Genomic DNA, 27,969 nt, shown 5'->3' with positions numbered 1-27,969 from the left:
TTAACAACACACCCTTTAAGCCAAGAAAAAAATACATCAGGAGGGACAGTCACAATTGAGTGGACTGAGAGGAGGCGTGAGGGACTGGACCATAGGGCTGGGAAGGAGTGAGGGGCGAGAGGCGTGAGGGTCCCCTCCCAGCCCCTGGAGATGGGAGGAGTGGAAGAGGCTGTGGGGAGCAGCTGCTGGGAATCTCCGCCCTGAACGAAGCAGCTGTTCCTCCTCTGCCCAGGCCCCGCCCATGCTCTGTGGCCATGCTATAGCAGGCACCTAGCGGGACAGTGGCGTCTGCTTCAGGGACATGAGCACCGAGCGCAGGCGGGACACATCTTTGCACTGCTTGCTGCTCTTGGGGTTGAAGTCACATAGCTGGGCCACCTTCTCCCACTCTGTGCCTGGGGTCTCCTCCTTGGATTCCTTCACGAAAGCCTCCTCGGATGCCCTGCAGGTGGAGATAGGAGAGGGGGTTTCATAGCTGCCCGCCTTTCCCCAGCCTTTCCCTTGAGCAAGGCTGCTTTGCCCAGCCTACTCTGGGGCACTTTTATCTAGAAGTCTCCCCACCAGCCCTGTGCCCCTCTGACTTCAGAGGAAAGCAGCCTTGGCACAAGAGGAAGCCTAGCTTGGTCCTGCTTCAGGACCTTGGCGCTTGCTATCACGTCTTCCTGGGACACACTTCCCCCAGACCTGCTCCTGGCTTACTGCTTCTTGTCATTCAGTTCTCGGTGCAGGCCCCACCTCCTCAGAAAGGTCTTCCCAGCCTAGGCACTCTGTTCATTACCTCCCCATCAGGAGTTCCCAACCTGGGGTTCCTGACACCTAAAGACCCTTGGTGGACCTAAAGCAGTACCTTAGCTATTTTCACCATTTCCAAAAACTTGGCAGAAGGACGACATTGACTAACCACCTAGCAGAAGCGCCTAGCTCAGCACTGCCCGAATGTTCTGTGTAAGTATTCTCCAGAAAGACTGGTCAAATACGTATGGAAAACTCAGCTAAAGAGGATCTTTATAGGAAGACTTTCAAAGCCTTTAATGTGCTGTGTGCATCGTGACCCTCCAAGGTGGGTATGTGATCGATATGGAATCCACCACATCCCAAGCATATTTGACTACAGAACACAAACAACCGTTTGTAGTCACGAACAACCATGATCACCGTGGAGCCACAGGCTGGGGAATGAATGCTCCACTGGAGTCTGAGTTTGGCTGTAAATCAAGTTAGGAAGAAAACTGGCGGTCCTTCATCAGAAGTGCAGGTTGACAGTTACAGAAGCCACTGACTACGGGGCAGTGGGGAAACAAGTAAATACAGTATAGTGGACAAAATCGAAACGTGGGACTCATTAAGAGAAAGACGATAAGGTATTCTTTGGTGAGGAGTGCTGGGTCTATGTCCTGTTTGGCCAGTGAGGGGCCCTCAAATTTCCTGAAAGCCCCCTCTGCATCTCGAGCAGGACCAGTTCTGCCGATGCCAGACGTGACTGATGGCAGGAGCTCTCCATGGAACAGCTGACCCTGGGAACAGGTGACCTGGCCCCTCTCTAGCGATGCTGGCTCCATGCTAATTTCCTAGCCTGTAAAATGAGGATCATATTGGGCCGGGCGCGGTGGCTCAAGCCTGTAATCCCAGCACTTTGGGAGGCCGAGGTGGGTGGATCACGAGGTCGAGAGATCGAGACCAACCTGGTCAACATGGTGAAACCCCGTCTCTACTAAAAATACAAAAAATTAGCTGGGCATGGTGGCGCGTGCCTGTAATCCCAGCTACTCAGGAGGCTGAGGCAGGAGAATTGCTTGAACCCAGGAGGCGGAGGTTGCGGTGAGCCGAGATCGCGCCATTGCACTCCAGCCTGGGTAACAAGAGCGAAACTCCATCTCAAAAAAAAAAAAAAAAAAAAAATGAGGATCATAGCTTTGCCCTACCAACTATCTCACTGGCCTGAGAATTCAATGAGGTAGCAAGCAGGCCTGGAAAAAAGGAAAGTGCTGTGTGGAGCTGGGTGGCAAGGGGCGCTGAGGGGAGCTATGCTCGGAGCTGCCCCTTCAGGATCCAGAGGCTCCTCTCTGTCCCTGCGGCTCAAATGTCCATGATCCAGCAACATCATTGCGACCATAGAGCTTGTCAGAAATGCGGACCCAAAGAGGAAAAAAGAAAAGAAAAGAAAAAAACGAAGAGGAAAAATATTAAAAAGATCAAAAAGAAATGTGGACCCTTGGGCCTCCCCACAGTCCTGCTGAATCAGAATCGGGGTTTTCACCAGACTGCCTGGTAATTCATAGGCACATGAAAGTTTGAGCCCGGAAGCAGTGGCTCACACCTGTAATCCCAGCACTTTGGGAGGCTGAGGTGGGTGGATCACTTGAGGTCAGCAGTTCAAGACCAGTCTGGCCAACATGGTGAAACCCCATCTCCACTAAAAATGGAAAAAATTAGCCGGGCATGGTGGCAGGTGCCTGTAATTCCAGCTACTTGAGAGGCTGAGGCAGAAGAATCACTTGAACCCAGGAGGTAGAGGTTGCAGTGAGCCAAGATCATGCCACTGCATTCCAGCCTGGGTGACAGAGCGAGATTCTTTTTTTTTTTTTTTTTTGAAACAGAGTTTCGCTCTTGTTACCCAGGCTGGAGTGCAATGGCGCGATCTCGGCTCACTGCAACCTCCGCCTCCTGGGTTCAGGCAATTCTCCTGTCTCAGCCTCCTGAGTAGCTGGGATTACAGGCATGCACCACCATGCCCAGCTAATTTTTTGTATTTTTAGTAGAGACGGAGTTTCACCATGTTGACCAGGATGGTCTCGATCTCTTGACCTCGTGATCCACCTGCCTCGGCCTCCCAAAGTGCTGGGATTACAGGCGTGAGCCACCGCGCCCGGGGAGATTCTGTCTTTAAAAAAAAAAAAAAAAGCAGCAGCAGCCATGATCTCTCCTGGGTGGTCTCTGGGCCATTTCAAGCATCGAGCCCCCTGTGGTATTCCATAGCACCCATGCCCAGCTGACATGCCCATTCCCCGTGGAAGCCTCCCATGGCTCCCCACTGCCTTCTGGATCACATCTGAGCTCAGCCTTGGCACAACAGGAGCTTTGTAGCCAGCCCTAAGCCAACCACTTCCCAGCCTCAGCTCCCACCCCCACAGAGCTTCTAGAGCTTCTGCCGCTGCAGTCAGCTGGACCTTTTCTCTCTGGGTGCCTTGGTCCCAGCTGCTCCTCCCACCTTCTCTTCCCACCCTCCCTATCCAGCAAACTCCTTCTCACACTTTAAGGTCAGCTGAAGGTCTCGCTTCTCTGAAGTCTGCCCGGGATCCCCCAGCAGAGAGTGGCTTCCAGAGCTCACTGTGCCCTTCCACGAGGCTCTTACCACAACACACCCCAGACCATAAGCACCGTGGGGGGTGGGGAGGAGGCCTGTGTGTGTCTTACCAATCTGGCACAAGGCGAGTGCCAATGAGCACTAAATGCGGGAGAGCGGAAAGAAGGAGACGAAGGCCCTGGTGTGTGCTCTGTGCCCTGTGAGAGGAGGCTCAGCCTCGACACACCACAGGCTGCCAGGGTACACCTAGAGTGAACGACGGCAAATCCTTTCTCTTCAGCTCCAGAATTCCCACCGCCACCCTCCAGGATGTCTCTACCCACCAACTGAGGTTGGCATGACATAAAACCTGTTTGCCAACCCTGGTCTTGATTACTCACCACACCAAGTAGACCCCAAACCTGAAACATGCGAGGGGGCCTGTGGGCAGGGGCTGCTGGCCAAAGTCAGTGCACTGGGGCAGGAGGAAGGGTTGGATGACATGGAGGAGCAGCTCTTGTCCTTTATGGGCCTCCAGCATCCCACGCTTAGTGTCTATTTTGTTCAATTAAAGACCCCTTCGGCCGGGCACAGTGGCTCACGCCTGTAATCCCAACACTTTGAGAGGCCTAGGTAGGTGGATCACCTGAGGCCAGGACTTGGAGACCAGCCTGGTCAACATGGTGAAACCTTGTCTCCACTAAAAGTACAAAAATTGCCGGGCGCGGTGGCTCAAGCCTGTAATCCCAGCACTTTGGGAGGCCGAGGCGGGTGGATCACGAGGTCGAAAGATCAAAACCATCCTGGTCAACATGGTGAAACCCCGTCTCTACTAAAAATACAAAAAACTAGCTGGGCATGGTGGCGCGTGCCTGTAATCCCAGCTACTCAGGAGGCTGAGGCAGGAGAATTGCCTGAGACCAGGAGGCGGAGGTTGCGGTGAGCCGAGATCGCGCCATTGCACTCCAGCCTGGGTAACAAGAGCGAAACTCCGTCTCAAAAAAAAAAAAAAAAAAAAAAAAGTACAAAAATTACCTGGGCGTGGTGGCGCACGCCTACAACCCCAGCTACTCGGAGGCTGAGGCAGGAGAATCTCTTGAACACAGGAGGCAGAGGTTGCAGTGAGCCGAGATCGCACCACTGCACTCCAGTCAGGGACAAGAGCGAAACTCTTAACCACCAAAAAAACCCTTCACCCGACACACCCTGCAAGAGGCATCTCAGAGGGAGGGAGTCGGGGCTGCTTTGCCATTTGTCCCTCCCACATGGGAACGAGTGGCCAGCGCATTCCTTTCTCTGCCTTTACCCTGCAGGGCTCTGATTCAGCCAAGCAGCCTCCAGTTTGCTGGAGGGAGAGAAATGGTTGGTGCCTGCACCTGCCAGGGCGTTTGCCTCGTGCTCTGACTGCTCCGAGCCCAGCCATACTCATTTATATCCCACAAGCAAGGAACTCAAGAAACTGTGGCCGCCACATCTATTCCCTCTCCAGCTCCCCCGACAGAGAAGCAAAAGGGACACGTACACGTAGCCGATGACATCAGCATCTGGCTGCTGGTAGAATGCTTTGTCAGCGATCCTTGAGGGAGAGGTTGAGGGAAGGGGTTAGGTGGGGAAAGACAGATGGCAAGACAGGCAGGCAGAGGGTTAAAGAGAGAGAGAGACAGCATTAGTACCTCCAGTGGGAGAGGTGTTAGGAAGCACAGTTCTGGAAGGCTCAGCAATGATCCACAGCCCCAAACAAGAGAATGGGGGCCTCCGCCCTGGCCCCAGCGCCTTCTCTAAAATTCATCCCTGATCATGTTACTCCTGCTCAAACACCTTCAGAGGCTCCCCACTGCCCGTCACTGCCTGACTCATCAGCAGAGGCCCTTACAATGTGAGTCCATAGCCTCCTGCCTTCTCCCCCTCCACCCCCAGCCCCTGTTGCCCAATACATCACATTTGTTCTTTCATACCCAGGGCTAGAATGCCCTCCCCTACTCCCTGCCCTTTTTTCCTGATGACCTCCTAGTCCTCCTCCAAAGTCCAAGTCCCGAGACACAGAGCTCTCTCCCTGACCCATCTCCTGGCTTCCACGGCCTTCGTGCAGAGGGCCCTACTGTATTTGAACTCAGTTGAACATGTGTGGTTTTCTCTCTGCGCCCTTTGAAGACATAAGGCAGGGTCTTTCCTTATCTCCATCTCCTTAGTGCCTACCCCAGAGCCTGGCATGCAGCGGTTTTCTGGACAGAAGGGTAGCTGTCTCCTAGAGCAGGCCTTTCTCTGCCTGGAAGACCCTGGACTCTGAAGCGGGTAGCCTCAAAGGCAGGGAGCACCGGACAGTATTCAGTCTGAGACCATTTCCACAAAGGTGTTCTCTGCTGGGCATCTGCTGTCTTCACCTGCCCAGCATCCATGTCTCTTCTTCCAGGAAGGGTGCCCTGACTGTCCTCTGCTGGACCAGGTTGCCCCAGCTTCAGTCCCTGTGGTTTGAGTGGGACTGATCCCCATGAACAACCTAAGGAATGGGACTATCACCCAGGCTAGGGCCCCCAGGTTAGTCACTGGGCCTGGCATGATCCAAGCCAGTGAGGGTCGGGCCAAGGACGTGAGCTGGAGCTCTGGGGCACAAGATGCTATTGTCACTAGGGCTGCCAAGAGAACAGGGCAGAAGCCTGGAGTTGCTGCCGGCCATCTTTCCCTCCACACCAGGGTGCGGGCCCGACAGGGAAGTGCGGCTGGAGGAAAGGGCAGCGGGTGCAGTGAGTGAGCGCGGACGGACTTCATGGAGCCCCTCGAGCCCCAGTGCCCACCATCCTACCCCTGGCCTTTGTAGTTATACAGCCTGTGATTTTTTTAGCCTTTAGCCACTCGGGGTGGCATTTCTCCAGCAGTAAAATCCCATGCACAAGTCGCCTCTTCACCCTCAGTGCGGCTTGTGCTGTCTCTGACCCTAACTCTGGCCACAGAGGGCCACACCTCACTGTTGGCTTCTGGGGCCTGGACAGCCTGGCTGGCATTCCAGGGCCCTGGGCCCCTTTAGCTGCCTCTCAGACTCAGCTTCCTCTTGAAAGCAGGTGAGGCCTCCATGGTGAGCAGCTCCAGGGGGCCCTGAACTCCACGAGCAAATGAGGAAGCAGCCCTGGGGTTTCCCTTCTCCTTCCCTGCTCCCATCACCAAACCAGCCCCTCCAGACCGTCCCCCATACCACAGCCCTCTCCTGTCCCATCAGCTGCCCCCCATATCCCCACGGACCCCTTACGTCCCCACAGCGCCCTCACATCTCCACACCTGGCCCCCTCATGTCATCAAGACCCCCTCACGTCCCGACGGCCCCCTCATGTCCCCACAGCCCCCCCACATCCCCACAGCCCCCCCACGTCCCCACGCCCCCCCCACGTCCCCACAGCCCCCCCACGTCCCCACAGCCCCCCCATGTCCCCACAGTCCCCCCACGTCCCCACAGCCCCCCCACGTCCCCACAGCCCCCCCTACGTCCCCACAGCCCCCCCACGTCCCCACAGCCCCCTCACCGGTTGTTGATCTTGTTCTTCTCTACTTGTTCACTCTGGCGCTGGTTCCACTCCTCCAGGTCCTTCTTGGCCTTCTCCCGCCACTCCTGTTCCGTCACCTTAGACGCAGCATCTGGGACCCCACAGGAGAATGGGCGGCTGCTTTCCAGCTGGCCTCAGCCCCGCGTTAAGGCATGCGGGGTTCCATGCACTCCAAGGCCTCCCATACACTTCACCCCACGCAGAGCCCACCCCGCTGGGGGTGCTGGGGAGGGGACCCCAGCCCAACCCCGCCTCAGCCCTGCCCTCACCCAGCTCTTGCAGCCGTTTCCTCTGCTCTTCTCGCCACTTGCGGATGCTCTCGGGCTCCTGGGTCAGCCTGTCAGCCTGGGCAATGGCCGCGTAGCCGTCGGCAGGACCGTTGGCCTCCTAGGACACAAACACGCAGCAGTCTACCCAGCGGGCACCCCCGCCCTGCTGTGTCTGCTGCCCCTGCTGGGGACCTGCTCACGTCTGGATAACTCAGCCTCAAACCACCTCATACCCACTGTCTCTGGTGGCTACACCTCCCTTTGCCCTTGCTGTTCCCTCTGCCAGCAACAATCCTCCACCTGTGTGACTGCGGGCAAGTTACTCACCCTCTCTGTGCCTGATCATTGCCCTCAGCCCAGTCATAGGTTTTGATACCCCCCAAGCAGGAGACTCAAGAAACCGTGTGCTAGTCACTTTCTTTGTCATAAAATGGGCTAAATAATAGTATGCACCCCAAAGGGAGGACGTAAGGACGAAATGAGTTAAAAATTATAAAGAACTTAGGTCACTGCTTGGCATAGTGAGTGCCTTGTTCTACAGTCATTAAAATCACTCTATTGTGGTTGTGTGAACTCCTAACACTTAGTCCTCACTTTATCTTTTCTTTTTATTTTTTAATTTTTTTTTAATTTTAAAATTTTTTCTTTTTCTTTTTTTTTTATTGCAGTTCAGGTTTTGGGGTCATGTGAAGAACATGCAAGATTGTCGCATAGGTACACACGTGGCAGTGTGGTTTGCTGCCTTCCTCCCCGTCACCTATATCTGGCATTTCTCCCCATGCTATCTCTCCCCAACCCCCCCCCCACTGTCCCTCCACTATTTCCCCCCAACAGACCCCAGTGTGTGATGCTCCCCTCCCTGTGTCCATGTGTTCTCACTGTTCAACACCCGCCTATGAGTGAGAACATGTGGTGTTTGATTTTCTGCTCTTGTGTCAGTTTGCTGAGAATGATGGTTTCCAGATTCATCCATGTCCCTACAAAGGACACGAACTCATCGTTTTTGATGGCTGCATCATATTCCATGGTGTATATGTGCCACATTTTCCCTGTCCAGTCTATCATCAAGGGGCATTTGGGTTGGTTCCAGGTCTTTGCTGTTGTAAACAGTGCTGCGATGAACATTCGTGTGCACGTGTCCTTGTAGTAGAACGATTTCTAATCCTTTGGATACATACCCAGTCATGGGATCGCCGGGCCACATGGGATTCTATTTCTAGGTCCTTTTTTTTTTGAGATGGAGTCTCACTCTGTTGCCCAGGCTGGAGTATGATGGCACAATCTCGGCTCACTGCAACCTCCGCCTCCCAGGTTCAAGTGATTCTCCTGCCTCAGCCTCCCTAGTAGCTGGGATTACAGGGGCCTGTCACGACACCCAGCTAATTTTTTTTGGTATTTTTAGTAGAGATGGGGTTTCACCATGTTGGCCAGGCTGGTCTCAAACTCCTGACGGAAGGTGATCTGCCTGCCCCCGCCCCCCGACAAGTGCTGGGATTACAGGCCTGAGCCACCATGCCTGGCCTAAGAGGACCTGACTTTATAATGTGTTTATCTGTCTGTCTCTGCCATCCGAACATCACCTCTGTCCTGTTCACTGCTAGCTACATCCCCAGAGCCCAACATGGTGCCTGCACAGCAGATGCTCAGTAGATGCTCAGTAGATGTTTGTTGAGCAGAGAAGCAGTCTTGGGACGTGTGGCATATCACAGCTCAGAGGACACCACAGGGAAGAAGCTGGACTCTGCGGCCTGGCTGTCTCGATTCAGATGCCACCTCTGATACTACGAGGTATGTGGAAGGCCTGGGAGAAATTGCTTAACCTTGCCTGACTTTTGTTTTCTCATTTGAAAAATGGGGCCAGGCTTGGTAGCTCATGCCTATAATCCCAGCAACTTCAGGAGGCCAAGGGGCGCAGCTCTTGCAGCAGTTTGCTCTTCTCTCCACGTGCGGATGCTCTCGGGCTGCTGGGTCAGCCTGTCAGCCTGGGCAGTGGCTGTGTAGCTGTTGGCAGGACCACTGGCCTCCTAGAACACAAACACGCAGCAGTCTACCCAGCCAGTACACCTGCCCTACTGTCTCTGCTGCCCTTGCTGGAGGACCGCTTCAGGCCAGGAGTTCAAGACCAGCCTGGGCAACATAGCAAGACCCCATCTCTATTTTCAAAAAAAATTTTTTTTTATTATGGGGAAAAAAGGCCAGGTACAGTGGCTCATGCCTATAATTCTAGCACATTGGGAAGCCAAAGCAGTCAGATCACTTGGGGCCAGGTGTTCGAGACCAGCCTGGCCAACATGGCAAAACCCCATCTCTACTAAAACTATAAAAAATTAGCCAGGCGTGGTAGCTGCTTAGGAAGCTGGGACTTGGGAGAATCACTTGAGCCGGGGAGGCAGAGGATGCAATGAGCTGAGATCACACCACTGCACTCCAGCCTGGGCCATAGAGTAAGACTCTGTCCCCCCAACCCCCCTAAAAAAGTAAAGAAAAATGGAAATAGGCTGGGCCCAGTGGCTCATGCCTGTAATCCCAGCACTTTGGGAGGCCAAGGCAGGTGGATCACATGAGGTCAGGAGGTCGAGACCAGCCTGACCAACATGGCGAAACCCCATCTCTATTAAAAATACAAAATTAGCCGTGCGTGGTTGTATGTGCCTGTAATCCCAGCTACTTGGGAGGCTCAGACAGAATAGTTGAACCCTGGAGGTGGAGGCTGCAGTGAGCTGAGATCATGCCATTGCACTCCTGCCTGGGCAATGACAGTGAGACTGTTTAAAAAAAAAAAGAGAGAGGGAATAATACTACGAATACCTGTAAGAGCTGTGGTGATTTAATGCTATAATATCTGTGAGACATTTAGAAGAGTACTTGGCTAGACTGACGACTCAGTGAATAGTAGCTAAAATCACTACTATTATTATATTATCCATTCCCATTTTACAGAGGAGGAAACTGAGGCCCAAAGACATAGCACAATGTAGTAGCAGAGCCAGGGCTGGAGTCCAGGTCCCTGACTCCCAGGCAGGGGCTCTGCTCATGTCCCCGCACCGATTGTCAGAGCTGGGGACCCAAAACTCTGAGGACTATGAGCTCAGCCCACGAGGGTGTGGCACCCTCCGGCCTGGCAAAGCCTTTCCGATCCAGGTCCAGCCACACCCACTCTGGCACCCGCACCCTCTGCATTCCTGTCTGCAGGCATCCCACTCCAGTCACCCCACCTTTGTCTCCTGGTGCTTCTGGCCTGCAATTGTCTCCCCTCCCTCCTCCTTCCAGCACTTATCAAAACTGACTGCCTGTGCTGTTTGACATCTTCTCCCCACAGGAGTGTCTGGCACGTCCTCTGTCACACTGCGCCCATCTAGCCTCAGCGCCTAGCAGGTGCTCCCTAAGCAGTGGCTAAAGGAGCAAAGATCCCTGGAGCCAGCAGGTGCAAGGTTCAGAGGAGGAGCTCTGGGAGAGAAGCATATAGATGGGACATCAGGGCTACTGTTTCCAGCTGCCTGGAGAGTGAGGGAAGGGCAGGGCCAGGACGGGGTATAGCCTGGCACCTGGGATCATTGGGGCAGCTGGGCGCCACCCTTACTCCTCTTCGGGCACAGCACTGCATTTCAGTTCAAAGACCCCCAACATCCCAGGAGGCCCTTCTGGGGCCCTTATCTGGAGAACACAAGCTCACTGCTGCTCCTTTCTGGGAGCAGCCCTGTTCTGAGGCCAGACTACCAGGGTATCCTCCCAGCACCTCTGCCCAAACCTGCAGAGCCTCCCATCTGCAGACAACTGCACCGCGACTGTGCATATGGGTTTCTCCAGGTGCCCTATTTCATTTTCTTCCCAGCACTTACATCTATCTGAAATAACTTGTGAGGTCAGAGAAGATGGAAATGAAAATAAAAATACAGGCCGGGCGCGGTGGCTCAAGCCTGTAATCCCAGCACTTTGAGAGGCCGAGGCGAGTGGATCACGAGGTCAAGAGATCGAGACCATCCTGGTCAACATGGTGAAACCCCGTCTCTACTAAAAATACAAAAAATTAGCTGGGCATGGTGGTGCATGCCTGTAATCCCAGCTACTCGGGAGGCCGAGGCAGGAGAATTGCCTGAACCCAGGAGGCGGAGGTTGCGGTGAGCCGAGACCGCGCCATTGCACTCCAGCCTGGGTAACAAGAGCGAAACTCTGTCTCAAAAAAAAAAAAAAAAAAAAAGAAAAGAAAAGAAAAATACAATGAAGGCATCCATCTGACCACCACTCAATCCCCACTCCTTGAGCACACATATACTGGAACCTTTCTCTGAGACAGCCCATGTGGGTGTTTAACAGGAATCCCGGATGTCACTTGACTTTTCATTCCTGAAACTTCCCCCACCCTCCATCTGAGAAAAAGACACTACAATGCCCTTGTGGGGCAGGGGGAGGGGAAGAGAGGGCCGTATCCCGAGAGTTGTCTTTAGGATGACACCACGTGGCATGGAGACCTCAGCCTTTAGTCCGTCAGAAAGGGCACTGGGGCTGCCTTCTCCAGTCACCACTCACTCACTCGCCTTGCAGTGTGCAGTATTTTTACAAAGCCCCCTTTGCTTCCTTGGATTTTTGTCACAGATGTTAAAACGGAAGCCTATGGATACTGAACAATTCACCAAGGGTGTGGAGGCCCCAGGCTTATGTTCAGCCTTGATTTCTCCTTCTTTCCCATCCCATGTGCAAGTTGTCAGCAACGCCTGTCATCGTAATCTCTAAAACTCTCTCTCTGGCCCTCGTCGCCCTGGCCTGGACCATTGCTGGTCTCTCTGCTTCCTGCAGCCCCATCGCCAAAAAACACCTGAATGACCTGTTCAGAGCCTAAATCTGATTTATCATGTCACAGTTTAAAATATTTGAAGGCAGCCAGGTGCGGTGGCTCGCACCTGTAATCCTAGCACTTTCGGAGGCTGAGGCAGGAGAATCGCTTGAACCCAGGAGATGGAGGTTGCAGTGAGTGGAGATCGTACCACTGCACTCCAGCCTGGGTGACAGAGTGAGACTCTGTCTCAAAAAATAAATAAATAAATATAATTAATTAATTAATTGAAATAAAATATCTGAAGGCTCCCTACTACGGCTAGAACAAAATTTAAGTGATCTGGTCTCTCCCTGGGCCTCTGATTTCTGTCCTCTATCCAAGCACTCTTCCTATATTGGTCTTCATGCAAGCTCATCTTATACCCCCTCAGAGGCTCTGTCTGGAACATTCTTCCCCTAGAATCAAGGGCCTACATCTTCCTAGAGCTTCCCCTGCCTCCTGACTGAGGCCTCAGCTTGTTTACGTGTTTATTATCTGTGTGTGTCCTCCCGCTTCCCTGCCTCAAAAACCTAAGCAGGCTTCATGCGGGCAGAGGCTGCCTGTTTCCATACGGCACCCAGCACCGGGAGGGCCCGGCTGCAGGAGCCTTTCGAGAATATTGCATGAATTCATAGATGTTCAGGCTTGGGGACAGGGATGAGCAAGACATCTTCCAGAAGCTTGGGACAGGGAATCCCTCACAATTGAGAACCATAGCTGAGGAAACATCAACCTTGCTATAACACAGGTCAGGTAAACAGAGTGGGCAAGGGAAGGCACTGTTCTTGCCTGGAGGCAGAGTAGAGTGGGGAGAGATGGGGAAGCGCACGTCCGGCCAAGAGCCAGCACGTGTAAGAATCATGTGGGCCTGGAGCCTTTGGGAAATGGGTACACAGATGCCCCCAGACGTGGGAGGAGAGGGATGGAGAGGGGCCCTGGGCAGGAGTCTCTCTTCATCTATATCCTTCAGGGCTCACCATCTCCATAAAGCCTGCCCTAAATTAAGACTCCAGAGGACTTGCAATTCAACGGCTTTCTTTAATCTTCACAACCTTACATGGCAAGTTTTTTATTTGTTTGTTTCTTTGTTTTTCTGAGACCAAGTCTCGCTCTGTCATCCAGGCTGGAGTACAATGACAGTGATCTTGGCTCACTGCAACCTCCGCCTCCCAGACTCAAGTGATTCTCCTGCCTCAGCCTCCCAAGTAGCTGGGATTACAGGTGCCCACCCCTATGCCCAGTTAATTTTTGTATTTTTAGTAGAGACAGGGTTTCACCATGTTGGCCAGGCTGGTTTTGAACTCCTGACCTCAAGTGATCTGCCTGCCTCAGCCTCCCAAAGTGCTGGGATTACAGGTATGAGCCACCACACCCGGCCTGTTTTTTTGTGTGTGTGTTTAATTTTTGGGGGGCGGAAGAACAGAGTCTATTGTCCAGGCTGGAGTGCAATGGCACGATCTCAGCTAACTGCAACCTCCGTCTCCCGGACTCAAGCCTCTCAAGTGATTCTCATGTCTCAGACTCCCAAATAGCTGGGATTACAGGCACCCACTACCACGCCCGGCAAATTTTTGTATTTTTAGTAGAGATAGGGTTTCACCAAGTTGGCCAGGCTGGTCTCAAACTCCCAACCTCAAGTGATCCACCTGCCTCAGCCTCCCAAAGTGGTGGGATTACAGGCATGAGCCACTATGCCTAGTCAAGCTTTATTATTTTTATTTTACACGTAGTGAAACTTTATCTCCAAAGAGCCAAGGTCACCCAGCCAGGAAGTGGCAGAGCCAGGATTCAAACTGAATTGCTAGGTGTGACTCTCCACATGGTAGCTAATAGGGCCCAAAGTCACTTTGTGACGCATGATTTGTATGCCTGCTTGTCTCCCTCCCAAGGCTAGAGACTGGGTCCCCTGCTCTAGTTGCCGCACGCCTCATGCAGCCTTCCTCTGGGACACACCCCCACACACCACCCTCAGCTCACCTAGGGGCTGGGTCAGGAATTTGTGAGAGGCGTCCAGGGCTGCAGAGCAATTTTTCTCCACAGCGCTGTGGGGCAGCAGAGCGGGGCCTCTAATTACCATTTTACAAAAGAGAAACCAGGCTCAGAGCAGTTAAGTGACTACCCACAGCCAGCCAGCAGGGAAAAAGCAGAAAGTGAAGTCCACGTCCTCTGACTCCATCTAAACCTCCGCTGCTGCCTGTGTCTGGGGGTGGGAACAGCCTTAACGAAACTTTCAGCCCCCACGGTGTCCTGCCCCAGACCCAAGGTGCCAAGCCTGGCCAAACTGGGCCCCCATCTCTGCCACTTGCCACCAGCTGTAGGGCCCACTGATGCGCTCTGGTGGGGGCTGTGCAGGGCTCACCAGAAACCTTTGGCCTCTCTCCTGGCTCTCCTGGCACATCCCTTCATGCAGCAAGTCCCAGGCTCAGGTGAACCCCGGACTGAATGACTGACCCTCTGTGGTTCTGTGCCTGCTGTTCCCTTGGCCAAGACCACCCACATGCCCCCGGGCAGCCTCGGAACCCCCTGCCAGCGTCCCCTCGCAGTTGCGTTCCTTGACTTTAGTGTAGGCTCTGGCACTTCATCCTGGATTCAAGATTTACCTCTTACTAGCTGCACAACTCGAGTGAGCTGTTAAACGTCCTGTATAAAACAAGGATAATGACAACCGACAGCAAAGCGAGCTGGGAGGACTCAGTAAGATCAAGCAGGCAAAGCTCTCGGACGGTGCCTCCACGGAGGAAGAATTGGATCTGTTAGCTCTTAATGCTTGCCCAGAGCCAAGCCCTCACCTTCCTGGGCTCCCACTGCTTCTTTCCAGGTCCCTGTCTTCTATCAGAAGCAAGTTTGGGACCAGGTGCAGTGGCTCACACCTGTAATTCCAGCACTTTGGGAGGCTGAGGCAGGAGGATCGCTTGAGCACAGGAGTTCAAGACCAGTCTGGCCAATATAGCAAGACCATATCTCTATAAAAAATTTAAACTTTGGGAGGCTGAGGCGGGTGGATCACGAGGTCAAGAGATCGAGACCATCCTGGTCAACATGGTGAAACCCCGTCTCTACTAAAAATACAAAAATTAGCTGGGCATGGTGGCGCGTGCCTGTAATCCCAGCTACTCAGGAGGCTGAGGCAGGAGAATTGCCTGAACCCGGGAGGCGGAGGTTGCGGTGAGCCGAGATCGCGCCATTGCACTCCAGCCTGGGTAACGAGAGCGAAACTCCGTCTCAAAAAAAAAAAAAAAAAATATATATATATATATATATATATATATAAAGGTAATGGGTTATTTAATTAGATTATTAGGACATTTAAAATACCAATTTGTGAGGATAAATTCCATTTGTTAGGGCAAACACAGATCACAGGTAGCCCTGGAGCTGAGGAATAGCTTTAATTTTTGGTAACATTTGTGAGTCCACAGCTTTCTGATCAATCTTGCGCTGCTCTGTCATCTCGAATCTCTCTTTTTCTGTGTCGAAGATCTCACGTTCCTGGTGTCTGGGCTTTCGCAGCTTCTTCTTCTTGAAGCAAGCATCCGTAGGATGTTTTGGGATTTTTACATTGCTGATATCAATTTTGGTTGAGGTGGCAATGACAAATTTCTGGTGCGTTCTTCGCAGAGGAACTCGATTGAGGACCAGAGGTGCAGTCACAGGTAATAAGCCACTAGCCAGCTGCTTCAGGAAAACCACCCTCTTGCCCCTGTGGTGTCCAGTGAGGATGATCAGAATGGTCCCGGGGGTGATGCTGGCTCGCAGTTTGCTCACGTGTTGACTAAAGAGTTTTTTGCCGTGGCCCAGCAGCTTTCGGGGCACATCTTCGGTAGGATAATACCGAGGCGTTTTACGAAGTTTAACCACCCGGGTACCGCCGTCTTTGTCACCACCAACTGGTTTTGTAACCGTTGCAAGAACTTTCTCCTTTTTCTTTTGAACCTTGGATTTAGCTGCTGAGTACTTCCTCTCGTACACGGCCTTTCCGGAATACATGGCAGTCGGCAACACCTGCCGATTCCTCTGACAAGAACAGGATTGCGGCTGCAATGGGGCTTCCCCTTCTTGGGCTTTTTAGCCTCGAGGTTACCCTTTTTCACTTTGCTACCAGCATCAGCCTTCTTGGCTTCAGGTTTCTTCTCTTTAGTATCCAGCTTCTCAACTTTTTCACCCGCCATCTTGCAAGATGGGAAAGAGCTTTTTTTTTTTTTTTGAGATGGAGTTTTGCTCTGTCACCCAGGCTAGAATGACGTGGCATGATCTCAGCTCACTGCAACCTCTGCCTCCTGGGTTCAACCGATTCTCCTGCCTCAGCCTCCCAAGTAGCTGGGATTACAGGTGCCTGCCACCACACCTGGCTAATTTTTGTACTTTTTTTCCCCCCCACCTGCAATTGTCTTGATCAAGTTATTTAATTTTTGTACTTTTCGTACAGGCGGGGTTTCACTAGGTTGGCCAGGCTGGTCTCAAACTCCTGACCTCAGGTGATCCACCCGCCTTGCCCTCCCAAAGTGCAGGGATTACAAGTGTGAGCCACGGCACCCAGCCACAGCTTGGCTTTAAAAACTGTTAAGTGAGTGACAACATCCTACTCCAGGTGGGAAATGAGGCTCACATGAGATGCTATGGAAACACTCTGCAGCCCACAGGAGGTGTGTGTGTGAGGGACAGCAAGACTGCTGTGACCCGCTGCCCCATAGCTGCTGGGCCTCAGCGCACCACGGCCAGGAGAGCACAGTGGTGATGCCGGCAGGCAAAGCCCCGAGAAGCAGTCGGCCACTCATTATTTCTGGGCTGCTCAGAACTTATTTACCTGACCTTGTCCCCACCCCAACCCCTGCTAGTGACAGGGAATGTCATGGGCCACAACTGGGCTCTCCTTTAATCACCTGAGCATTTCAGTGGGGAGATCAGATCACGGCCAGGAGGCATGGCAACCAGGAGAGCTCACCAGTGGCTACAGCAATGCTCTGACCCCTCCCAAGCTCTGGAGAGAGAAGCGGGCAGGAATGGCCAGGACCATAAGGCAGGAGGCAACACTCCGGGCCAGGCTTATCTCAGTCTAGCCCCCTAGAATCCTTCGCCCAAGGGACCTCTCTGCTGGGCCCACTCATGAGAGCCTCTGTGGACCCACGCCAGCCAAGCGTGTGCTGCCCCTCCAGGGATGGTCAAGAGGCTGAGCCACATCCTTCTTTGGGATTGATCAGCTAAATCTAAGCTAAGCTGAGCTGCTGATTCCTCTAAGTAGCTCAAAGGAGGATGATGGGAGTATTAGGGGAAAAGGAGAATCTGTGCAGAGGTGGGGAGGTGCAATCCTGCAGGGGCCTGCTGTCCCTGCCCCTGACTGTGCCAAACGGAGCTGGAATAGGTGTGGGCAGGCTTGTCCTTAGGCCGTGTTGGCAATCAGGTTTGTAGCTGGACCCCCTGGTGGTACACAAGCTGTAGGGAGGACTAAGAAAGGAAGCACAAAAGCTCCGTCCAGGATCCTTGAAAATGCTGAGTGTGCACAGGCCGAGGTTTCTCCTCCCGCTGCAGGTGCAGGCCAGACCTGCTATGCTCAATCCTAAAGAGCTGGGGCTTTCCCCCTGTGACCCAGGTGCTGTGGCCAGCCAGTTCCAGCAACAGAGCAGTACTGCAAACCACACTGGGTCAGAGGTCAGGAGATATAGGCGAGCTGGGGCTTTGCCACTAACTTCTGAGTGATTCAGCTCATCTGTGACCCTGCCCTGCTTGTAAGGATTCTAAGATGGCACTGATGTGATATGATTTACAAATAAACACACCTGCGGTGATTCTTTTTTTTTTTTTTTTTTTTTTTTTTTTTTTTGAGACGGAGTTTCGCTCTTGTTACCCAGGCTGGAGTGCAATGGCACGATCTCGGCTCACCGCAACCTCCGCCTCCTGGGTTCAAGCAATTCTCCTGCCTCAGCCTCCCGAGTAGCTGGGACTACAGGCGTGCACCACCATGCCCGGCTAATTTTTGTATTTTCAGTAGAGATGGGGTTTCACCTTGCTGACCAAGATGGTCTCGATCTCTTGACCTCGTGATCCACCCGCCTCGGCCTCCCAAAGTGCTGGGATTATAGGCGTGAGCCACCGCGCCCGGCCGCAGTGATTCTTAGTAACAGTAAGGATAAGAGTTCTCGCTGAGATTGGAAAGGAGGCCCAGGACTCCTCAGATTCACCCAGGGCTCACCCAAGGCTGAGGAGTAGGGAGGGAGAAGGCCAAGTCACCCAAATAGGGTGCACACCAGAACTAGCTGATTTCCTGGGTGACTTTGCCTTCACCATTTCACCTCTCTGAGCTTCACAATGCTAATCTTTAAAAGGTAAATTATCCTGCTCAGAGTATACTTTCTCTTTTTTTTTTTTTTTTAAAGAGATGGGGTTTTATCATATTGGCTAGGGTTTCGAACTCCTGACCTCGGGTGATCCACCCACCTCGGCCTCCTGAAGTGCTGGAATTACAGGCATGAGCTACCATGCCCGGCTGGTACTTATCTTTTTTTTTTTTTTTGAGACAGAATCTCTGTCACCCAGGCTGGAGTGCAGTGGTGTGATCTTGGCTCGCTGCAACCTCTGCCTCTGGGTTCAAGCAGTTCTTCTGCCTCAGCCTCCCAAGTAGCTGAGATTACAGGCACACACCACCCTGCCTGGCCAATTTTTGTATTTTTAGTAGAGACAGCATTTCTCCATGTTGGCCAGGCTGGTCTCAAACTCCTGACCTCAAGCAATCTACCCACTCAGCCTCCCAGTGCTGGCATTACAGGCATGAGCCACTGCACCCTATCATGTTCTAGGTACTTCTGTTCATGTTCCAAGCACATTTTCAGCTTCAGGTCCACTTTAGGACACAGAACTATAGGGTCAAGCAAAGTCCTTCTGAATGTGCCCAGAGCCTGGGTAGCCTAAGTCTCAATGATCTACCAAACTGTACAGAAGCAAATCCTCATTCTTTGACTCTCGGGCCCAACTAGACATGAAGCTGCTGAAGTCCTAGAGATTGACTTTTCCAGCTTGCTGATAGTTGAGTAATTTTCCAGAAACAGGACTTGGCCGGTTTCCCTGCATAAGGTACCAGCCCATCCCTCTTACATAAGAAAATAAGTACTGTTTATTCCCCCAGAGGATTTAGGAAGCCAGCCCCTCCAGGGTGGGGCTCAGAAGATCCCACAGCCACAGCCCCCGAGATCAAGGGCCTTTGGCCCAGTCTAAGTGGGAATGAATGCTCTCTGAGGGGAGGTTTAGCCCCACCAGGCATCTGGTTGGGGGGCCGGGGTGAGGACTATACCATCCCTCTGTGGTCTGAGTTCCCTCACAGTACTCAAATGGATTTGTGTGTATGCAAGGGGAAGAGAGTTAGGTGGGTGCAGACAGAAGCAGTCTTAACTAGAAATATACTTACTAGGGTTTTCCTCCTTTTTTTAAAAAAAAAAGACTGTCACCTAGGCGAAGTGTAGGAGTGTAATCATAGTTCACTGCAGCCTTGACCTCCCCAGCTCAAGCAATCCTCCCACCTCAGACTACTGAGTAGCTGGGACTACAGGCACACACTATTGCCCCAGCTAATTTTTCACTTTTTGCTGAAACAGGGTCTCACAATGTTGCCCAGTTTGGTCTCAAACTCCTGGACTCAAGCTATCCTCCCACTTCAGCCTCCAAAAGTCTGGGATCTCAGGCGTAAGCCACTGTGCCCAGCTGGATTTTCTTCCTTTTTGGTAGTATAAAAACACTTAAAGAGCTTTTAAACAACCCAGTCAAAGTGAATGCCCTTTTCTTATCCCCATCCCACCCCACCCTTGGGGCTAACCATTGCTAACAGCTGATGTACATCCTTTCAGATATATTGTGCAGACATATTAAAAAAAAAAAAAAAAAAAAAAACAGGCCGGGCGTGGTGGCTCAAGCCTGTAATCCAAGCATTTTGGAGGCCAAGGCGGGCGGATCACCAGAGGTCGGGAGTTCAAGACCAGCCTGACCAACACGGTGAAACCCCATCTTTAAAAAATAATAATAATAAATAAATAAATAAAAAACAGGACCATACTGTGCATAATATTCTGCAAGCTGCTTTTTCCACTTAATATATTGTGGGCATCTTTTCATGTCAATACAGGAGGCACTGATTGCTCTTTTTTTTTTTTTTTTTTTTTTTTTTTTGAGATGGAGTTTTACTCTTATCACCCAGGCTGGAGTGCAATGGTGCAATCTTGGCTCACTGCGACCTCCTCCTCCCGGGTTCAAGCGATTCTCCTGCCTTAGCCTCCCAAGTAGCGAGAATTACAGGCGCCTGCCACCAGGCCCGGCTAATTTTTTGTGTTTTTACTAGAGACGGGCTTTCACTATGTTGGCCAAACTGGTCTTGAACTCCTAACCTCATATGATCCACCTGCTTCGGCCTCCCAAAATGCTGAGATTACAGGTGTGAGCTACCGTGCCCAGCCTTGATTACCCTTTTTAACAACAGCATGGTTTTCTAATCTATCTATTCAGTCCCCTGATGCTGGATACTTAGGTTGTCTCCAATTTGTCTGCCATTATAAATAATCCTCCAAAGAATCTGGGTGGCCTTGTCCAATTATTTCCTTTGGGAAAATTCTAGAAGCAGAATCTCTGGATCAAAGGGCTCACCCAGTTAAAATGCTCCTGTGTGTGGAGATGGTCTCAGTTCAGCCACCCAGCAGTGGTGCGTGGTCAGGCAGGGCCTTATGCTGCCTTCATCCCATGCCACTGTGGGCCACTTTACCTCTCCCTCCCAAAACCAGACATCACCATAAGCAACTTGAGGCTACCCTCCATCAATCTCAATCTCTAGTGATCTTTATTATTCTTCCCCACCCTCTACATGACAAGAAAACATGTCAAAAACCCTTCTCTGTGTTCCCACGCCAATGCAACAGACGTAATGAACAGGAGAACTTGGAGCCAGAAGCCTACAACGATGAGGCTGTAAGTTACTGAGATCAGGGCTATTGGTCCTCACCACAGCTGAGACAGAGCCCTGCTTACCTGAAACATATCTCCATTGACTGTGGTCCCCATTTCCTCAGAGCCAGCTGGAAAGAGAACAGGGAGATAGCATTACTGACTGTTCAGCTTATAGCAAGCAGGAAATGATCCTACCTTAGCCCCTCGAGCCAAACTCTGTGTACACCTATGTATATATTGACCTACATGCAAACAGACATAATGGGTATATGTACACACACACACACACACACACACACACACACACACAGGAACTTAGGCTCAATCCCATTCCTGTTTACAGAGCCTCTCACAGCCATAAGCTCAGGGCGGGGCCATATGGGATAAGGAAGACAGGGGCCCACGCGTCTCTGCCTGTCCCTGTGGTGCCTTGAGCAGGAGCTGCAGTTCCACCAGGCAGCACCTGGCATATATTTTCTCTTTGTGCCCCTCCCAGAAGGAATTAATTTTGCCCTCAGCAGTGACTCCTCCCAATCCCTTTAATTGACATTTTATTAGTCACAAATTCCTGGGGCTTCTGCTGCAACAGTGACATTCACAGTTGGCCTCTCTCCTGCAGCTCAGCCCCAGCCAGGCCCTCACCACCTGGCGCCCGCAAAACTGCTTTGCCTGCTAGGGACAAACACCTGGGAAGGTATAACCATGTCTCTTTCTCTTCTCTGTGTCTTTCCCAGACATCTGCATGGTACCTGTGACTCTGCAAGTGCTGAATAACTCTTTAATAAACAAGTAAATAAATGCATGAAAGAAAGACAATGAATGCATGGCTTTCACCCATTCACAGGCCCCCTTGACTCCAGCCTCTCCCATCCCTTTTTCAAACCAATTGCCAGGGCTGACAGTCTGTAAAACACGCACTTACCTGTGCCTCTCCTCTGACTCAAAATGTCATGAAAACAAACCCCAAAGAAATCCACTTCCCATGGACCACAGTGGCCTATAGCGCCTGCTCCTGCCTTGGGGACTTTACAGGTGCTGTTCCCTCTACCTGGAAGGCTGCTCCCTCCTTCCCTTCAGCTTCTGCTTAGATGCTGCCTGAAAAAAGGCCTCCCTGACCATACCCCAGTCCACCCCTTGGACACCCCTTCCTATTCCTCCAGCAGTGTTAAGCACACTCACTCAGCCTGCTATGTTTATTTGTATATGTGTTTATTTAATCTGTGTTCCCCCTTCGAATGGACCCTCCATGAAGGCGTGGACTTGGTTTCATCCATGATGAGGCCCACCACCTGGAGCATTCCCTGGCACATAACAGGGACTCAATAAATATTTGCCAGATGAGGCCAGGCGCGGTGGCTCAAGCCTGTAATCCCACCACTTTGGGAGGCCAAAGCGGGTGGATCACAAGGTCAAGAGATCAAGACCACCCTGGTCAACATTGAAACCCCGTCTCTACTAAAAATACAAAAAATTAGCTGGGCGTGGTGGCACGTGCCTGTAATCCCAGCTACTCGGGAGGCTGAGGCAGGAGAATTGCCTGAACCCAGGAGGCGGAGGTTGCAGTGAGCCGAGATCGCGCCATTGCACTCCAGCCTGGGTAACAAGAGTGAAACTCCGTCTCAAAAAAAAAAAAAATAAATAAATAAATAAATAAATATTTGCCAGATGAATACATCTAACCCTGGAACATGAGGATCTCTACAATCTGGCCCTCCCCATCCCTGACTCACTTCTCATCAGCCCATCCCACAAACCCTAAATTCTGGTTTCCTCCTTCCCCAAACATACCACCCTTATCCCCGAGCTTTCTTCCTGCTTCCCTCTCTAAAGAACGCTTTTTTGGGCTGGGTGTGGTGGCTCACACCTGTAATCCAAGCACTTTGGAGGCCAAGGCGGGCAGATCACCTGAGGTCAGGAATCCAAGACCAGCCTGGCCAACATGGTGAAACCCTGTCTTAAAAAAAAAAAAAGAACAATTTTTTGGAACCGTTTATTCTCCAAGGTCCAGCTCATAAGTCACCTCTTCTGGGAAGCCCTCCTCCGCTTCTTCCACTTCCCTAGGCACTTATGGAAGGTCTCACTTCTGGGGTATCCCAGAATATCATACAGTATCCCCCACCCTCTTGTGCAATTACTCGTGACCCCCAGGAGCCATGTGTACCCCCTTACTCAGCTCTGTGTCCTGTTCAGCTCCTCAGGGCTCCAGCACGGGATGAGTGAGCAGTAACTGTCAGCTAAGTGGAAGTTGAATTGTTCTTTTGAGGCCTGCTGTTATCTGCAAGGCTCTCAGAAACTGCGGTGCCTCCTAGCAGAAAGCCATGGAGGCCACATTAAGTTATTAGGCAGATGGACAACTAGCCCTTCACCAGCCAGAGAGGGCTGTGAGCAGCAGTGACAGTGTGTTTGGCCTGGGGACTGAACGGAAGGATGCTTAATCCCATGGAAATAATCCCTGGGTGACATAAATCATAATTGACTTTGTTTTCAGAGTCAAACAGTGATTGATTCCAACCAACTCTGTCAGCTGTCACCCCCATTCATTTAGATAAGGCTTCTCTGGCATGGGTGTCCTGGCCCCTAAACCAGTGAGACCAATAGGGTTTCAGTGGCAGCATCTTCTGCAAAGGGGCTCCTTCTGCTGGGGCGTCTCCTCTAGCAGGGCTCATGCTACCAGGCTTTGTTCCCTGTGATGCCGGTCTGTACACCTGGCCTTCTCGAGAAGTTGCACCACGCCACTACGCTCTGACCAACCCCAGTCTCAGACCCCCCATCTGCAGGCTTCTCTCTGCCCCAGCCTCAGCCTCGAAGTGTTCCTTTGGAGATTCGGTTTAGCCTCTTTGGGAGTCGTCCACCCACACCCACACAGAGTTCCCGGTACCTGCTCCCACAGTGCTCTCCCACCGCCCACTGCACATCTATCACCCGGAGTCCACACTCGCAGGCCGGCAGAACAGGACTGAGGCAGAGACTCGTCCTGGGGATAAACCCCTGGGTGTTTGCTTCCCTCAGCTGCCTGACCCATTTTGGAACAAGGGCAGAAAGGGTCCAGAACATTCCTGTGAGCTTACTGAGGCCCAGCGGGGAAAACGGGCTTGCCCAGAACTGACGGGCAAGTCAGAGCCAGGCCTGGTGCTCAGAACACTGAGTGTGAAAATGGAAACCTACTCAAGGCCGATGAATGGAAACAAAGCGTCCATCACCCAGATCACCCAGGCCCACGGATCCAGCCAGAGAGGAGGCGCTCCCTGTGGCTCCAGCACAGGCCTGCAGCAGACACCTCTTTCCCCGGGGGCACCTGAGCCCAGTGTCGGCACAGAGACTGCTAATCTGAGTATTCCAACATCTAAGAGAAGGTGCCTCAGAGGTACTGACTGAAGGCTGCTCCAAGAGCCAGCTTTTGCCCAGCTCCCAGCAGGCCAGGGTGCTTTTTCTCTGCCCCACCTAGGCTCCTGGCACACATCCCTGGTCAGGGGAGGATTACCTGTTTAGCACTGCGTAGGCTGAGAAGGTCAGATCAATTCTAGCCTATCTGGCCACCCACTGAGCCGCCAGCCCTCAGCACTTCCCTGCTCCCCAGCCACGACTGAGAAGGGCATCTGAACCTTTGCAGAGTCAGCAGGTATGTGCCTGGGAGCCCCTCAGAAGGCTGTGTCCCCGGAAGCTCCCTGGAAGAAGTGAGTGTGTCATTGTTTCTCTCCCTGCCACCTCGGGTGTGAGGCCAATCTGTGCCCCACCCCTGCCAGAGATGGAACCTCCCATCCAGGCTGTAAACCCCTGGAGCCCCATCGTCCTGGGAAGAGGCCACAGCCCGCTCAACTCCCAGAGGCGGCTGACTGCCCTTGGCCTGAATCCCATCTTCTCTCTCCTAGAGTTCTGAAAATGGCTCCCCTCAGCAATACCTCCCCACCAGGCATCCCTCCTCTGCCCTGCACCCCTCCCCCGTCCAGTATCCCTCCCCCAACAGACCCCAATGAGCCAGCCTGAGGAAAAGGGTGGTCTCACAGAGATATGGACCAATGAATACTGGTGCATTAACTGGGGCAGGTATTTCTTAGGAATTCCCCGGGACAGCACAGCATCTGTGCTGAGGTGCTGGGAGCTGCCACTTCAGAAGCCCTCCATCGCTGTCTCAGACAGGTGGCAAAAGACCCCCTGCTTCTCACCCCACATCCTATCTCCTCCCAGGAAGGAGACTGCTATGGCATTTTTTTTTTTTTTTTTTAGACAGGGTCTCACTTTGTTGCCCAGGCTAGAGTACAGTAGCATGATCACGGCGCACTACAACCTACCTACACCTCCTGGGCTCAAGTGATGCTCCTGCTCAGCCTCCCAAGTAGCTGGAACTATAAGTACAGCTGCATGGCACCACACATGGCTAACTTTTGTATGTTTTGTAGAGATGGGGTTTCACCATGTTGCCCAGGCCCCACAGCATTTGAAAGAGCATGGAGCCCGGAGTTGGGAGGCCTGGGATCGAGTCCTAGATCTGTCACATCTGGCTGTGTGACTCTGGGCAAGATACTCAAATTCTCTGGGCCAAGAGTTTCTTGCATGTTACAAAAGCCTGGTTACATTTCTAATATCAAGGAGATACAGAGTTGATTCAAACTTCTCAGCCACAAGAACTGTCTTATTCATTTCTGTATCCCCAGTGGCCTGGCACACAGTAGATGCTCAGCAAATGCCGAATGAATACAAACATGACTGAAAAGCCTTGTAAACATCATTAACCAAAATATATCTATTGGTATATATGTCAGCACTAATTACAACATAACCTCTCCATAAACCTCTCCAAAGTGACGTTAACAGGAAGGCCTGTTTCGGATGCAACCATGAAGGTGATACCTACTTTTTTTTTTTGAGACGGAGTTTCGCTCTTGTTACCCAGGCTGGAGTGCAATGGCGCGATCTCGGCTCACCACAACCTCCGCCTCCTGGGTTCAGGCAATTCTCCTGCTTCAGCCTCCTGAGTAGCTCGGATTACAGGCATGTGCCACCATGCCCAGCTACTTTTTTGTATTTTTAGTAGAGACGGGGTTTCACCATGTTGACCAGGATGGTCTCGATCTCTTGACCTCGTGATCCACCCACCTCGGCCTCCCAAAGTGCTGGGATTACAGGCTTGAGCCACAGCGCCCGGTGATACCTACTTTTTTACTAAATAGTTTACAAAATCATTCTTGCTAGCCAGAACTAGAGCAGGAACATCATTGATAAAGATGATCTCACAGGGACCAGGCCCTGAACTCTGAGGTCTGAAGCCAATCACAAGAAATCATAATAGCCCTGGACCACCTCTGGAAAACCATTGAGTCAGCAACCACAAAACCCTGCAGGGCCGGACCGCATCTGACTGATGCCTCTTTGCGACCCACACCCCCGTGTCTAACTCAGAGCCAGACACTTGGAAGGCAGTGTGGTCAGGTGGAGAGGGCTTCGAGTCTGACAGAAACAGGTTTAAATTCACGGCCAGGTGCAGTGTCTCACATCTGTAATCCCAACACTTTGGGAGGAAGAGGTGGGAGGTTTGCTTGAACCTAGGAGTTCAAGACCAGCCTGGGCAACATAGCAAGACTCCATCTCAAAAAAGGAAAAAGAAAAAATATATATATAAAAGAAAAAGAAACGGGTTTAAATTCTTGATCTGCCACTACTAGTTATTTCAATAGCATACCTCTTTGAGCCTCAGTTTTACCATCTCTGAAATGGGTTGAATAAAGAGTATGAAGTGATTAAATGTAATCAAGGCACTTAGCTCACTGGCTGCCGAATGGCAGGTGGTCCCTGGGGAAGGTTACTGAGTTCCCGCAGCACCCAGGGTCCCCTTTTGTTCCCAGCTGCAGGAGAGAGCTAAGGCTGAGGAGCCAGGAGGGCTGTGCTCTGCCGACACCTGCACGCTTAGCTGGGAGCCTGGGACAGCCAGGCTATTAGGAGGCTCAGGAAGGACTCTGAAAACTGAGCCGGGGTTGGATTCCAGAGCCTGGCAGCGGGGAAGCTGGCCTGGGGATGAAATGTCAGGACCGAATTCCTGTCCCGGGAGTCGCTGCATCCACAGCCCCAGGCGAGGCCTCATCCCAGCTCAGAGGTCCTACGTGGAGATCTCTAACAGGATGCCTCCCCACCCAGCTCCTGCCCCGGCTGACCTAGAGCAGGCCCTCTTCCCTGTGCCGCTGGGCCGCGGCCAGTCCGCCGGGTGCGCGCCCCGAGCCCCGCTCCAGGCCCGGCGCTGACTCACCCCCACTCGCTGGGCCCGGCTGCGCGGGGGCCGCATGGCCGCCGGCAGGTGCTGCGAAGCCCTCGTCGTTCTCTATGCCTGCGATCTCGCTCTCCTGCTGGGCCAGGAAGGCGGCCGCCGGGTCCTCCTCCGCCGCCTCCGGGGCCCCGCTCTCCGACGACGAGAAGAAGCCAAAGTCATCAGCCATTTTCCCCGCGCCTCCGCCGGAGCCTCCGCTGCGCTCGGCTCTGCCCGCGCCTGCCCCGCGCTGCGCCCGGCGGCCGCGACGCTGTCACCCGAGCCGCGGGGAGCCGGCGTCGGCGGGGACGGGCTTGGCGCGGACCGCACTTCCTCTCCGCCACCGGGCCCGGCTCGCTGTCACTGCGCTGCGGGCGCCGCGGCGGGAGGAGCGGGGCCGGAATGCGGTGACGTCACCGCGGGGGCGGGGCCGCAGGGCCGGGCGGTCTCCGAGCAGCCGCCGCAGGAGGGCGCAGCAGGACAGGGCGCGGCGCGGGGCCGGGGCCGGCGGGGCGGGGCGGGGCGGGGCGGGGCGGGGCGCTCCCCTCCCTCCGCGTCCAGGACACCTGGGCGATGCACAGCTCCCTCCCGGTCTGGAGGCGAAACGCAGGGGACAAGGTGGCTGTACCGTGCACAGGACCGCGACAGGCGGCCAGCCCTGGCCTCGGGAGCGCAGACCTGGCTGCTGATTCATTCTGCAAAAGTTTCTGGGATGTCAAGCCCCTCATTCTATGAGTCTCCCTAAGAGGAGAAAAACAGGCTGGGAAAGCCTGCTCCGCGCGTTTTCACGCAAGTGCAGGTCCTTTTCCACTAGGCCGTGTTGCTTTGCGCATTTTTGTGTGTGTCTCCTTTAAGGAGGCTTCAGCTCATATGGCCAGAGTTTGGATGGCCCGGCTGAGCCCCTGCTTAGAAACTGG

At 52.9% G+C, this 27,969-nt stretch overlaps 1 protein-coding gene and 1 pseudogene across 2 annotated transcripts; both read right to left on the bottom strand.

The window, feature by feature from the left end:
- Window positions 1-27,475, bottom strand: CLTB (clathrin light chain B). Of its 2 annotated transcripts, XM_003936188.4 has the most exons (6): window positions 27,056-27,475; window positions 20,899-20,945; window positions 7,086-7,203; window positions 6,796-6,907; window positions 4,806-4,859; window positions 1-442 (listed from the first exon to the last, which is right to left on the bottom strand). In XM_003936188.4, exons 1-6 carry the CDS (start codon window positions 27,240-27,242, stop codon window positions 271-273), a joined length of 690 nt encoding a protein of 229 aa, XP_003936237.2. In that variant the 5' UTR covers window positions 27,243-27,475; the 3' UTR covers window positions 1-270. The 2 variants fall into 2 exon arrangements, with proteins under 2 accessions (XP_003936237.2, XP_039316309.1); XM_039460375.2 differs by lacking the exon at window positions 4,806-4,859 and having other exon boundaries at window positions 27,056-27,474.
- Window positions 15,205-20,892, bottom strand: LOC101054519 (large ribosomal subunit protein eL6 pseudogene; annotated as a pseudogene).
- Window positions 27,476-27,969: the final 494 nt, after the last annotated feature.

Source organism: Saimiri boliviensis, chromosome 20 (assembly GCF_048565385.1).
Source record: "Saimiri boliviensis isolate mSaiBol1 chromosome 20, mSaiBol1.pri, whole genome shotgun sequence".
Classification (NCBI taxonomy): Eukaryota; Metazoa; Chordata; class Mammalia; order Primates; family Cebidae; genus Saimiri; species Saimiri boliviensis.
The sequence above is the reverse complement of the archived record's forward strand: the minus strand, read 5'-3'. Positions and strand labels throughout refer to the sequence as shown.